Source organism: Electrona antarctica, assembly GCF_951216825.1.
Source record: "Electrona antarctica genome assembly, chromosome: 8".
Taxonomy (NCBI): domain Eukaryota; kingdom Metazoa; phylum Chordata; class Actinopteri; order Myctophiformes; family Myctophidae; genus Electrona; species Electrona antarctica.
The window spans coordinates 20,232,159-20,246,890 of NC_136789.1; the positions used below are offsets into that span (position 1 = coordinate 20,232,159).

At 44.4% G+C, this 14,732-nt stretch overlaps 1 protein-coding gene across 1 annotated transcript in view; it reads left to right on the top strand.

Moving 5' to 3' along the window:
* LOC306928655 (neurobeachin-like) overlaps positions 1-14,732 on the top strand; it is a gene marked incomplete at its 5' end in the record, with an annotated part of 211,871 nt that overhangs the window by 148,043 nt on the left and 49,096 nt on the right. Inside the window, 9 exons of the mRNA XM_079508925.1 lie at positions 619-1,002; positions 1,208-1,597; positions 3,068-3,230; positions 3,556-3,812; positions 5,272-5,492; positions 7,631-7,784; positions 8,838-8,861; positions 11,518-11,604; positions 12,515-12,695. Of these exons, the coding sequence (XP_079365051.1) occupies positions 619-1,002; positions 1,208-1,597; positions 3,068-3,230; positions 3,556-3,812; positions 5,272-5,492; positions 7,631-7,784; positions 8,838-8,861; positions 11,518-11,604; positions 12,515-12,695 (1,861 nt within the window). The remainder of the gene's footprint in view (positions 1-618; positions 1,003-1,207; positions 1,598-3,067; positions 3,231-3,555; positions 3,813-5,271; positions 5,493-7,630; positions 7,785-8,837; positions 8,862-11,517; positions 11,605-12,514; positions 12,696-14,732) is intronic.

Here is a 14,732-nt window from a genome sequence, read left to right on the forward strand (position 1 = left end):
GTCGGGATCGGGAGTCGAAGCCAGCGGCACACCGCCAGGCTGGCTCAGCAGCCTAGGTGCCCAGACGGTTGAGCTAACCGTCTGGGCCGTTATCATCATTATTACTACGTTTTAAAGTACTGTGTCAAAGTCATTCAGGTAACCTTCAAGAAACAGAAGGCGTGCTGGGCTAAGACGTTATTGATTAGCTGATGCTAATTATATCTACCTTTCTTTTCCCTCCATCATTTCGGTAGCGTCTGTTGTTGTGTATAGGTAACCGCTGCCCCCCTCCCCATCCCTTATTGACGTTTTAAGCATCCTCCTGTTGCTAGGAGACCACCCTTTTTGTCCTCAACATCCTGCCATGTTTACAACTCTGGCAAATCTAGTTAATGACTGACGTCATAGACTAGTGTGGTGACTCAATTGATTATCATTGTTGTCAGGCAGAAACCTTATCTCCAAACCTTTTGTGTTTTTTTTGTAAATGAACATCCCTACTTGATCACACTACAGTGTCAGCATGAAAAGTAGCAGATCTACAAGCTCGAAACTTAGATTGAATTCCAATTCATGTCCCTATATGAACTATTGCAGGTTTCATTTTAATTTTGCTCTAATCCTGGTGTCCACTAGGTGACGTACGAGGCCCACAAGGAGTACCTGGCCAAGATGTACGAGGAGTACCAGCGGCAGGAGGAGGAGAACATGAAGAAGGGCAAGAAGGGCTCCGTGTCCACCATCTCCGGCCTGACCGCCCCCGTCGTCGTCAACGGCAACCTGGAGATGATCGACGACAACTCCCAGACGCAGACGCCCGAGAGTGAGGCAGAGTATGTCGGCGAGGGCGGCGCCATCGGCAGCACCACCGGAGACTCCTCCCGCAACCTGCTGGCGGACGGCGCTGTGAAGCGGCCCGACGGAGGAGAGGCCCTCACGCCCGGGGAGCAGAGCGCCGCCGGACCCGCCGGGGTCAGGGTGGAGGTCCACGACCTGCTGGTGGACATCAAGGCAGAGAAGGTTTGATTTGATTTATTTCTTCTTTTCTTTTTCTACACCCCGCTTTTCTCCACAATTTAGTCGTTACGTTATGCCAATGGGCTTCTATGCATACACGCCATTTTGCACAAAGAACTTGGGTCAACTTCCCTACTTCCTTACCGATGATACTAATGAAGGCTAAATTGTAATCTGGCGCATTTTGTTGTGGATAATGTCCTCCAAGGTGGAGGCCACCGAGGTGAAGCTGGACGACCTGGACCTGTCTCCAGAAGGCCTGGTGGTGGGCAGCGTGGCTGTGGTGGGAGTTGGAGGAGTTGGAGGAGGTGGAGGAGGCGTAGGGATGGAGAACGGACCCCTGGTGGAGGTGGACTCGCTCCTGGACAGCGCCTACTGCACCGCCGTGGTGCAGAACCTCAACGGTACCCTGGCGGCCTCCAAAGACGAGGCGTCGGTGGCGGGCGTGGTCGGGGGCGTGGGGGGCATGGTGTCCAGCCTGTCGGGGCTGTCCGGGGTCAGCCTGGAGGACGACGGCAGCAACATGGGACCCCTCATCACCCTGGCCGACGACAAGGACAGCGTGCCCATGACAAACAACGGCTTCCTCTTCAGCAAGGTACGCACACACTTATTATGGATCTACTGACGGTCTTTTATTGTGTGTGTTTTTGAGTGGTGCAACCACTCCAAGGAACAGCAATGTCCCTATGTCCTAACCTATGTGACTATGTGACTATGTCCCGATGTTTAGAGTACCAGTAGGGGCAAAAGTGGCGCTGTTGTGCCAGAAACAGAGAGAGAGATAGTGTTGCACTTTTGCCTGCTAATTACAGAGAGAGAGAGAGAGAGAGAGAGGCAGGGGGAGAGGGGAAAGGGGAGTTGCACCACTCAATTCAAACAGGTGTGATTTTTTTTTCCATACTACCGCGTCACACAAAAGCATCCATAGTAGAAGATCTGCAAGCTCGAAGCGTGGCACCAATCTTGTCGATCTGCTACTTTTGTTATTTCAGAATTTGAATCCTATGTAGGTATTCACCCGACAGAGACAATATACACTTAGGGTGCAATCACACCGAACTTAATTCTGCCTATCATTTTCAATGGGAACGAAGTGTTCCTCTGCGGAAATCCGCAAATGGCAACAAACCGCTCCGTTCATGAAAAGCATTGGCAGAATCCGCCCTCATACACAGAATGAAGGTTTGGTGTGACTGCACCGTTATGCTCACTTGTTACAGTTCCACCCCACGAATTTGTCCAAGTTATTTCAAGTTACACCAGCATTGGTGGTTTGTTTATGTTTATTGATGAGGTAGTTCTCAAGTCAAAAACAGTGTGGAATGTTTTCTGTCTGTCTCTCTACGCATCTCCTCTAACTCTGACAAACACACGCATTCCAAAGCAGTGCTACAGTACATTTACAGTAGGCTGATGTCCCCCCACCCAAAGGGGAAAAAAGCTCTGACCTCCTTTTAGCTCTGACCTGTTATTCAACTAAATAATTATCATTAGGATCTAATACAACAGTACTGTGACCTCTTATCGAGCTTGAGCATTAGCATCAAAATTACTGGGTGCTAAAACGTGGTCAGGTCCCTTTGGGTATCTGGTGCTGATGCTCCGCTAACTTTCCATGAGTGACAAAACGGCAGCACTGGTGCTGTTTTTATAGGTCTTTAGACTAGAGATGCATTGTGAATTACGTAATGCCACATTGTATTTGATTTTGTCTTTTTTTTTTAAATTTATGATACGATGCGTTTCCCTGAGCAGTGGTTCTCAAAGTGGGGTCCGGGGGCCCCCATGGGTCCTTGAGGGGTTTCCAGTGGGGACTCGTCTAAAGTAGTTAACATAGCATCAACTTTATCAGCTTCTATGTTGAAAAATGTTGATAGTGTTTGCATTTTTTAACACAAATATTATCTTCTGGGGATCCCTGGCACAAAACCTTTCCAGATGGGGGGGTCCGTGGCCAAATAATACATCAATCCATTTTGGAAAGCATATATCAAAGTTTGAGAACCACTGCCCATTACGATATTCATTCCAACTAATTCCGAGTGCATTTGGAAATGTCCAAAAGGTGGATGAGAAGCTCCTCCCGGCGCTGGCGGCCACAGAGCCACTGGTTCTGCCCAGCCCGGACCAGCAGCCCTCCATCAGCGCCAGCGACGACCTCAGCCTCCTGGCCCACATGACCAGCTGCAGCTCATCAGACCACCTGACGACCCAGAGCCACGGTGCCGGTACGGGGGGGTGTCGCAGTTATTAAACCATCGTCTAATTGCAGTTACTTGAGATAATCGCAATTATTGTTGTCATAATCGTTTCCATGTTGAAAGATGTTTTTTTTTGTTTTTTACATTTTTGTGTATAAAATTATTTCAGTAATCTCTTAGTATATTTAAGTTATTTGTCATATCTGCCATGTGCAATTTTTTGATTACGAGGCCTTAAAGGTCTGAAATTAAATTCTTATTCATATGTTATGCCAAAATCACAATTAAATCGCTAATCGCTAATTATTTGTGAGACGATTAATCGTCAACTTAAAATTTGTAATGGCGACAGCCCTAGGCGGCGGGGAGCTTCCGGAGGACGGGAATCTCTTCAATCCCATCAGCTCCATAGCGGCCGAGGCTGAGGCCCTGAAGGCCCAGGCCCTGCAGGCCCTGCAGGCACAGCAGGCCCAGAACCAGGCCCAGGCCGAGGGCGAGGCAGGAGTGGGCCTCAAGGCCGACACGGCCAGCACCACCTCCGACACGGAGAGGTCCGACGACGGCAAGGAGAAGGACATCAAGAAGATTCAAACCACCGCCACGACACAGGTGTGTGTGTGTGTGTGTGTGTGTGTGTGTGTGTGTGTGTGTGTGTGTGTGTGTGTGTGTGTGTGTGTGTGTGTGTGTGTGTGTGTGTGTGTGTGTGTGTGTGTGTGTGTGTGTGTGTGTGTGTGTGTGTGTGTGTGTGTCATTGATTAATTTGATAGTGTACAAAGCTGCTGCATGTTTAGCAGGCAGTTAATTCACTAGCCTAGTTAGAACCATCTGCATGTCCTGAGTAGGAGTGCGATGTTGAGGTGCCTAGTGCCTACAATCTAAAGCCTTCCATACACTAGTTTTTTGGAAAGATTTTTAAATTCCGACATCAGCTTATACTATAACATTTTAAAAAGACTTTTCAAAGACGTTGTAAAGATTTTTGCAAAGATTCAGTCTTTGGATGTGAGATGCCTCTTAAACCATGCTGGCTTGGAAGTTTAACGTAATTCCAAAGTGAGCACCCCCTGGATTTCTTCTTCCTCTTCGCAATAAGAGCCACTTGTAATGAATAGTAAGCACTAGATTGATTTTTAAGTCTACGTTGACAATGTTTATGTCATTGTACTCATTCAGACCCGGCTCGGCCTCAGAACAGAATCTGAGTCTCATGACGGTCTAAAAATCGAGGCAAACCTCCTCATACCTGACGATTGAGTAACAAATGAATAACGGGAGTGCGCCGTGACTCGTCTTGATTTTATTACGACTTGACTGTGACCGTGAAATCGTTTGAAAAGTCAGCAAGTGTAAAAGGCAAACAGCATTTCATCCAGTCTATGACATAACAACCTGTGGAACCTTCAACCTGTAGATGTCAGTGCAACAGTGCACTTCTGCCCTGTCCGTCCCTAGAGTTGTAACACAAAGCGTTTTGAGCTTGTAGACAGGGAAAACAGGAGCGGATCAAGTATAGAGCCGTGGGGGACCTCGGGCATTGGCAACTAAGTGTATTACAGGGTTTAAGTGGTTAATAACATTATGCTTAAATAATACACGTGTTGCTCACACTGACACTGCACCAGTGCACCACACTGTGAGCTTGGAACATCAGCTATTTCTGTAGTCATAATAAAATAAAATAAAAGATAAACTGTGTTTAGCCTCTATTCCCTCCTGTTGTTGTGACTGACTGACAGTGTGACTGAGTCCTACTCTAGTCTTCTTTGTCTTGTCCCATGCTTTTTCTCTTCTCTTTCTTTTCGCTTTCTTCGGTCTGCACCCCGGGGCTAGCCTGGCTAATAAGCCAGACCGAATCAGCCGTTGGCAAAACAAATTGCCTACCACACGACAGTGTAATTTGAGTCTGGCTTATTAGCCAGGCTACCCCGGGGCCAGCTGTAATAACTGAACGGGGTGGCAAACACCAAACATATGAACCTAGGACCCACATTTTCTCTTTTGCTTATTACAGTTTGTGTCTCTCTCTCTCTCTCCTCTCTCTCCTCTCTCTGTATCTGTGCGCTATAAGGCCCTCCACGGTCGCAGCGTGGCGGCGCAGCTGGAGCGCGACCTGCGCGTGGACCTGGGCTTCCGGGGCATGCCCATGACGGAGGAGCAGCGGCGCCAGTTCAGCCCCGGGCCGCGCACCACCATGTTCCGCATCCCAGAGTTCAAGTGGTCGCCCATGCACCAGAGGCTGCTCACCGACCTGCTGTTCGCTCTGGAGACAGACGTGCACGTGTGGAGGAGGTGAGAGGAGAGCGAGCCGGATACAAATACAGTTTAGATTGTATTTACCCATCAAGACCTGATTTAGAGGCATTCTAAATCATGACCAGCTCAGTGACCTTGTGGTTAGAGTGTCCGCCCTGAGACTGGGAGGTCGAGGTTCAATCCCCGGCCGTGTCATACCAAAGACTCTAAAAATGGGACCCAGTGCCTCCCTGATTGACACTCAGCATCAAGGGTTGGATTGGGGGTAAGTCCCTGCGACATACTAGCGTTATGTCCAGGGGGTGTACTTGTACATCAAGCTGCCTCACGCTACAGAAACAGGAGATAGGCTCGTGCCCTATGGGCCTCATGGCTTGGCAAGGCTACTTAAATCATGACAGCTTTCTGAATAATTGCAGTTTCTATGTCAGTGGTTCTCAAACCTTTTCATGTCAAGAACCCCTTAGAATTTCATGATTTTTCAAAAATAGCAGATCTACAAGCTCGTAGCACGGCACTATGAGCTTTTTTAAATTTTATCATTTAAAATAATGGTTAAAGTGGTTAAAAGCTAAGGTGACACAGATGCGTTCCAGGTCTTAACGGGTTAAATTCATGTCGCCACGACTGATTTCAGTCATTTGGATTCCATAGAAGCCAGCATGTCTTCCATAGAAACATGTTGCGCGGCGGACATAGCTGATCGACAAGCTCTCAAGACTCATTGAGAGCTTGTAGATTTGATTATTATTCGTTCGAGGTGGTCAAACTCGCAAATTATGTTCAGAAGCGTCTTCCAAAAAATCTTAATGGTCTCTCGGATATTTCATATAAAAGCAAATGGTTGGCAGTATGTAGAACAACAGGGACAATATTACTAAAACATCATAATTTTACATAATTATTCTGTTAATTGTTTAGGGAGCAGCGCTAGTGCACTGTTTCACAAATCACACATTAGAACTTGGTCATAAACAATTTTGCTTTAATCCATGTAATTATTGTATATCCGAATATTACACGAGAGATTGTGCTTTACAGCGATTAGTGGCACTCCAGGGATTCCTAGGTTGGAACTCGGTACCTCGTTCCTCATGACTGCACCACTGTGGTGCCAATAATGGCGGTTAGAGCACAACCTCTCGTGTAATATTGTTGTAGGCTAATTGTTGCATTACGTTGGTTTTGGTTATACGTTGTTTAACTGTCGCATTGTGTTCTGTTGCACTGCTTTGTTTCATTCCGTTGTGTTGTTGCATTGTGGTTGTGACCCTAGAGCATACATGGGCAACTGGCGGCCCGGGGGCCACATGCGGCCCCCACCATCACTTAATGCAGCCCTGCACAGGTTAATAACAGAATACTGATATATTATTGATTTCTGCTATTTAATTACTAGTATTAAAATGTTATTGTTCATAAAGTTAAGATAACTACATATAACTAAAGGCATTTGAAATTAAATAAAAAGGTTACTTCAGGATTCCAATTCAAAAATAGCAAAAAAATATTCAGGATTTCAATTCAAATAAAAGCAAAAATAGCTTATCTACAAGCTCAAGATGCGTCGCACTGCGACACGTTTTGAGCTTGTAGATCAGCTATTTTTTGCTACGACAGTAATATGCATTGTGGCCCTCTGGAGTGATCACATTACCCAAATCCAGCTCAAATGGAGTTAGGAGGTTTTTGACCAGTGAATGTGGAGATAGTTATTTTGTCCATCATGGATTAAAACAGGGGTTCTCAACGTTTTTGGCCGGGGACCCCCGGAAATGCTTTGGCCATGTCTCGCGCCAAAATAATTTGGCCCCCAAAATAATTTGGCGACCCCCCCTGGGGTCGCGACCCACGGGTTGAGAACCCCTGGATTAGAATGACGAAGTCAGATAAATAAAAACAGAGTTGAGGTTAAGTGGTTTAGTCAGAAGAGCTTTTTAATATTAGTACTTGAACTTGTAAAACCCACAGACAGCACTGATTTATTAAAGGGGGGCCGACAGCGGTAATATTTTATAGTGGAAGGATATATTGAATATGCTCAACAAAGGACAGCAGGTCAGCAGTATGAATAACCTACTGTACCTCACAAGGACAGGAAAGACTTGGGCCGCCTCGGCTCGGCTGACAAATCAAACCCAAACCGTGTTCTTTCTCCCTTTCTTTCTCTTCAGCCACTCTACCAAGTCGGTGATGGATTTCGTGAACAGCAACGAGAACATCATCTTTGTCCACAACACCATCCATCTCATCTCCCAGATGGTGGACAACATCATCATCGCCTGCGGAGGCATCCTGCCTCTCCTGTCGGCCGCCACCTCCCCCTCCGTAAGTGCCTCTGCTCTGCCCCCTGTGGTGGGAGAACATTTTGCAGATCTACAAGCTCACAATGCGTCGTGATGCATTGTGAGCTTTTAGGTCGGCGACTTTTGCCATTTCCGACCAAGGCAAAAGAAAGGAAACTCATGCCAGTGGGGTATTGTATCAACACAGAAAATAAAGCAAACCTCTCATCAATGCATCGTCGATCTGACAGAATACACTCACCCCAAAACACGTTTGGGGTGCCGAGGTTGCCGGTCAAATCCGGCAACCTCGAAACGGTGGCCACCAGGTATTCCTAAACATAGGCTCAGTAAAACTATGCCTAAACCTAACCTTATTCCTAAACGTAACCTCAGTATACAACTGTGCCTAAACCTAAACTTATTCCTAAACTTAACCTTATAGTAAAACTGCCTGACCCTAAACGTACTCCTAACATTAAGCAGTAAAACAAATACCGCTACATGAATACAAGAACCGCTGGGGGCGAGCGGTCCTCGGAAGAACATGTGAGCGTGTTTTGGGGGCGAGCATTCCGTTCACCATCTGACATGATTGGCTATGTTTAAGAAGTTGCTTTCGTCACATTTCATAGACTTTTTGTTTCACCATAAAAAACATCCAATCGTGACCAGATCCAGCTTGAAAATAGATTACATTTATGAACTCGACGAGGTTTGCTTATGTTGGTCATGAGCATAAATTCAGAGGTGATCTAATTAAACTTCTCTTTACTGACATCCTACTTGGTTTCTCTCATCTGTATATCTTATATCATAACATTCAAATTAACACTGCTATTAGTTGTGATATGACTCTGAAAGCTTTTCTTTTCTTTTTTCTTTACCTTATTTTAGTCTCTTTTCTAACCTGTCAATTAATTAACGTTCTCTTTACTTTGAGAATGTTGTTTAATTTAACCGCCTTCCTTTTTTCTTTTTTCTCTCTGTGTTACTATCTTTTCTTCTTTCTTATTTTTTTGCGTCTGTTTTTGTCTGTTTGTTTGTTTGTTTGTTTGTTTGTTTGTTTTGTTGTTGTTGTTGTTTGCATGTGCAGAGTTCTAAGAGTAATGCCAACACTGTAAGTTGTGGTCTCTTCCTCTCGCTCACGTTGTCTTTCTGTCTTTGCTACTAAAACTCTGCACTGGTTTCAGTGACACTAACCCTTGCCTGTGTGACATCCATAGTGTTTCCTATACGTCATTGTGTTCCTCTGCAGAACATTTCACTCTCAAACACGGTTGGGGTCATTTTAACGTTTCCTCGTGGCTTTTGTGAACAAACCCAATGTAACTTCAAACTCATCATTTTAATCATGATATATATTCATTGAAAACACCCGTCCTTGGTTCTGGTGACTGATATTGTCCTTCTAATAGGCGAGGGCGCCGTGTTTCCCCTTTTTTCATGTATTTTATTTAAAACAAAACAAAATCTATACAAAATAAATGAAAAAAGGAATTAAAAAACACATCTGGCATGCTCACAAAATCCTGTGTAGATGTCAAATTGACCCCAAACATGTTTGAAAGTGAATTGTCCATTTAATGCAATTCAATACATTCAATTAATAATATGCATACAATCTACAATGCATTCCCTCTCTACTGATCGTGTCTCTAGCCAACATTCCACTGGCTGGTGTAATATACAGTACATTTGTCATATAAAAAAAGGCAGCATGGCATTATTATGATAACTGTTCATCGTCAGTCTACATTTGCCAGGGAGACGTGTAAAAGGGGAACAGAGTAGTAGACCAAAAGAAATAGAATGGTCCAAACAGTAAAATCTGCAGTGTTCATTTATCCACATGGTGTAGTTTAAGGGTGCGGTCACACCAAACTTAAATTTTGCCTATGCGGTTATTTCTGCCAATGCTTTTTCAATTCGCAGATTTCCTTAAAAAAAAAAAAAAAAAACCTGTGTGACTGTACCCTACCATTGCTTTAGCCGTCATTTTAGCCGTCATTTAGTGTTCCACAATCTAGGAATATGTATACATTTGAAATAAAGTCCAAGAGGAAAGCACGCACATCTCAAAACATTCCACAGGTTCTGAACAAATATACGTACAATGGATAAGAAGGCAAGTCTGAAACACCAAACACACCATGACAAAAACTCAAGCCAAAAACTCAACCCTAACCCTAACAACAAGCCAGGCAGTCACTTCCTCAATCACGGCAAGGAAGATTATGAAAGGAAGAGATATGCAGTCACGTGACTGGACGCCGGGGTTTGCGCCATGACGCTCATCGGTAGCAAACCTCGCACCGGAAGTTTGATGAAATACATGGCAGTGGATGGAGCCGGCTGGACCAGCTCATGAACAACCACTATTAACTAACGATTGCGACCATTGTCATATAATCGGTTCAGGAATATAAAAGAAGACATATCACAGGTTATTTTCTAATCACTTGCTTTTCGATGTGCATAGTACATCATTTTATTGAGGCATCTAAACAGCGGCACGTATAGTTTCTGTCTCAGAGGTATTGCGGGATTTGGTTGCCAGACAGGAAACGGTAGGCAGTCTGACGATACTTGGCACGTTCAGAAACATACTCTGTGCTCTTTAGATACTGTACCTCTATAAAATTACACAGTGTACACATCAAAAAGCAACCCAGCACACAACAATGTGTTATATGTCTTCTGTTATTTTCATGAGCCGAGTATTTTATAAAGGCCTCAATCATTCATAAATAGTGTTTGTTCATATGCTGGTCCACTCGGCTCCATTGACTCCAATGTATTCCACCAAGTGTGACGAATCTGCCGACTGGAATTGCAGGGTATTGTTTTATATCATTCAACATCCATGGATACAGGCCTTGATTGGCCGTTAAGCCTGTGACATCACAGTGTGTGCCAGCGTGATCAGCATATTTTACTTGTAAAACGCTATGTTAAAGAGCCGGTAAACAGGAAAAGCTTTTCTATGATGGCATAATTCCTAACTACACCAGTCTTCTCCCAAGGTACACCAGTCTACTGATGTTATACCCTAGACTAGAGTGCATCGCCATCTTTTGGCTAAAATTATTCTTTCACTGCCTTCAGTGGACCCCCCCCCCAACAGCCATTGGCAGAAAAACAAAAACTATTTTTATACACATTTATTTAAATCATTCTAATTTCGCTGGTCTGACAAAAATGTAATAGGCCTACATCATAATGTTTAGAGGCTTACTGCTACTGGGTCAGGGTAGTTACTGTTTACAGGGTCTTTAAGTCTTCAGTGTTTTTCCTAATATTGTTTTTAATTGTTTTGTTGACCTGTTATTTTCTTCATATTTCATTGTTTCTGATGTTTTGATGTTTTGTTGTTTTTTATGATTCCTGTTTTATAACCTGTCTGTAAAGCAATTTGCACTTTGTTTGGAAAGGTGCTATACAAATAAAATTAATTCATTAATTAATTTAATGCTTTGGAAATAATGCAGAGCACAAGACACTACCAGGATTTTCACGGGTAAGCTTGAAAAAGACATCAAACCAAAAACAAAACAAACATGCAGCCAGTCTTTAAATGAACACTGAGGATTTGACTGTGTAGAGAGGAAGTATAGTGTAAGGAAAGAGCATTCTGAGAGGAAATGGCGAGGGAGGCTCCTCTGTATAAGCTCAGTGGTTTTAGGAAGGACGTTTGATGCCGCTGCTGAAGGGGAATGGGAGGGGTTCAACCTTGTCCTAAGCCTGTCCCCTTCTGTATCGACATCCTAAAGAAGGAGGCAGGAGGAGCTGGACCCCCGAGGGGGTCAAAGGGCGAGGAGGTGACCCCAGTGCCTGGGGGCGGAGGCGCGGGGGGAGGAGAGGTGGGTAAAAAATAATAATAACCGCCCCCTCCCAGTTATCCCTATAATGTTAATCACCACGATAAACAGCTAAGAGCACCAACCCCCCAAATCCCTGTCCCTCACCTCACCTCACCGTGTGTGTCTTTGCACTATACCCACAAATTGTCTTTGCACAGTTCTCCTTCCTCGTGGAGCTGCTAGAAGTTTGCACTTTTGCCTTTCTCTTCCTTCACCCTCCCGACTCCTCACATCCTCACGTGGTCTATAAGGGAAATACATCCTCAGGGTCTAAACAACCTGCTGTACACTGGATTGAAATTCACGGGCATATAGAATGAAATTGATTATTGGCTATTTAGGTCGGTATGCACACGTGAGTAGTTTGCGCCAGTGTCTTCTAATCTAACTCCACTTTGCCTGTTGACCGCTCCCACCACCAAGGCCTTGAGTCCATGCTGCTACTTACTGTACCCATTACCTGTGTGCCATCAGGCTGTCCGTCCGTCCGTCCGTCCGTCCGTACTTCCTGTGTGTCGTTCAAAGCACTTCCATTTTGCCCCCGTTTCACCATACAAAACCGTATGGCGAAAACGTTCACTTACCAGCATGATACCGAACGAAGGCTGCTATTCCGTATGACATGATACCGAACGAAGGCTGCTATTCCGTATGACATGATGATAAGCGACGGCACGTACCCAAACCTCGGCTGCATAAGACACGTTAGTCGCTTCTGTCGTACTCAGAGAAAGCCCCACTACCTTACCTTTCCATCTCCTTTTCTATAACGTCAATGAGAAGAGCATGGATGCATCTCAGTGTGTCAGTGCCAGGCCGTGCACGCTCCGCGGCGCGTGTGTCAACTAGCAAGATCGATTTTGACAGTGGCTCCCCTCCCTCCCTCCCTTCGCCCTGTTCCCCCACACAGACGGAGCTGGAGAACATCGAGGCGACGCAGGGCATGTCCTCGGAGACGGCGGTGACCTTCCTGTCTCGTCTCATGGCCATGGTGGACGTTTTGGTGTTCGCCAGCTCCCTCAACTTCAGCGAGATCGAGGCAGAGAAGAACATGTCCTCCGGCGGGCTGATGAGGCAATGCCTCCGACTGGGTATGTGTGAGTTTGACTTTTTCTTTTTCTTCTTAAAGCATAAAAAAACACACCATGCATGACCTTTACACCTGGCATGAACATGTGTCTCCCCGCTGGTCGCATTGTAGGGCAGCCCGGGTGGCGTTATGACAACTTAATTAGCAAAAGTGTAAATGTGTGTACATCACAAAATGCACACAATGAATGTACAAACCTTTGACAATCATTTTTCAGCGCAAATGGGCCAGCGATGCATTTTAATGACAGGTGTAAATGTGATCTGACTGTTAACATCTGGACTCAATGTGGATGCAAGGTGCATGTTATCATCACCACCAGGTGTAGATTCTATTACTGGAGGCAGACTGCAGGAGGCACAGAAGGCAGGGTTTGATTTGTAAATGAAAAATCAGAGAGGTGGACAAAGTATAACATTTAAAATATAATTTACGTCGGGTGGAAACTGTTACTTTTCAGGATTCAAATTAAATTTCAAAAATAGCAAAAGTAGCAGATCTACAAGCTCGAAACGTGACGCTTCACGCCACGTTTCGAACATGTGGATCTGCTGCGTTTGATGCTTTTAGCTTTTAGCTTGTAGGGAGTTAACACACAATCCATGCCACCTGTTTTTTTGGGGGGGGGTTTATATACAGTATATATATATTATTATTATTTAATTTTTTTAATGCACGGTTATTTATTCTTTCATTTGTCAGCCTGACCAGAAGCAGAGACTAAACGTATCCCCACCGGGCATAACAATGAATAACCTAAGGGGGTGATATCAAAAGCAGAGGCATAGATTCACCCCACAGAGCTGTTTTATTAATCGGCAGTCAGTAGAAATCGCTCTAGGAATGTGTGGTCCCTTAATGCTCCTAACAAGCAGTCCAATGTGTTGTCCCTTATTGCTCCTAACAAGCAGTCCAATGTGTTGTCCCTTATTGCTCCTAACAAGCAGTCCAATGTGTTGTCCCTTATTGCTCCTAACAAGCAGTCCAATGTGTTGTCCCTTATTGCTCCTAACAAGCAGTCCAATGTGTTGTCCCTTATTGCTCCTAACAAGCAGTCCAATGTGTTGTCCCTTATTGCTCCTAACAAGCAGTCCAATGTGTTGTCCCTTATTGCTCCTAACAAGCAGTCCAATGTGTTGTCCCTTGCTCCTAACAAGCAGTCCAATGTGTTGTCCCTTAATGCTCCTAACAAGCAGTCCAAACAACGTGTCAGAAATCTGTCAAAAAGCCAATTTATACACATGGAGAGTTACGAGTAAACAAAGCATTAAACATGAATTAAAATTAGCTGTGATTTCATGACAGTTTTGACACCACAGTCACTTGTCCTAATCAGGAAAATCACAGAACTGTTAAATATTTATGCCGTAGCTGTGTGTGTGTGTGTGTGTGTGTGTGTGTGTGTGTGTGTGTGTGTGTGTGTGTGTGTGTGTGTGTGTGTGTGTGTGTGTGTGTGTGTGTGTGTGTGTGTGTGTGTGTGTGTGTGTGTGTGTGTGTTCTTGCATTGCTATTAGAGCTGTCAAAATAACAGAGTTAATTAATGTATTATATATAAATGAAAACACAATCAGTCCTCTGTTATCTGATGGCTGATATTATATCCCAAACAATGATCTACACAAGATCATGGAAAGAGAACGGTATTGCCAGGAAAGTCTGCACTACAGTATTTACTGTAGCGGCTCAAATCAAATCACACAGCACCACTGGGTGAGAGTGAGAGAGAGTGGGTGTCAGATAAAGTCATTTATCTTTCCATTCCCACGAAAACATACAGAGAAAGCATAACTATGAATGGCGATTAATCATGATTAATTAATTCAATTATGAATATGTGATTAATCTGATAAAATAATTTTGTATCATTTGACAGCCCTAGAATTTGATAAATAGACATTGTGAGGACCGTTTTCCTAGTCCTCACTAGAGAAATAGTTGTTTTATACACTATAAGAATTATAACACAGTTAGGAAAGATTCAGACTGGCGTTGGGATTAGATATTTAGAGGTTTAGGTTTAGGTGTTGGGGTAGGAGCT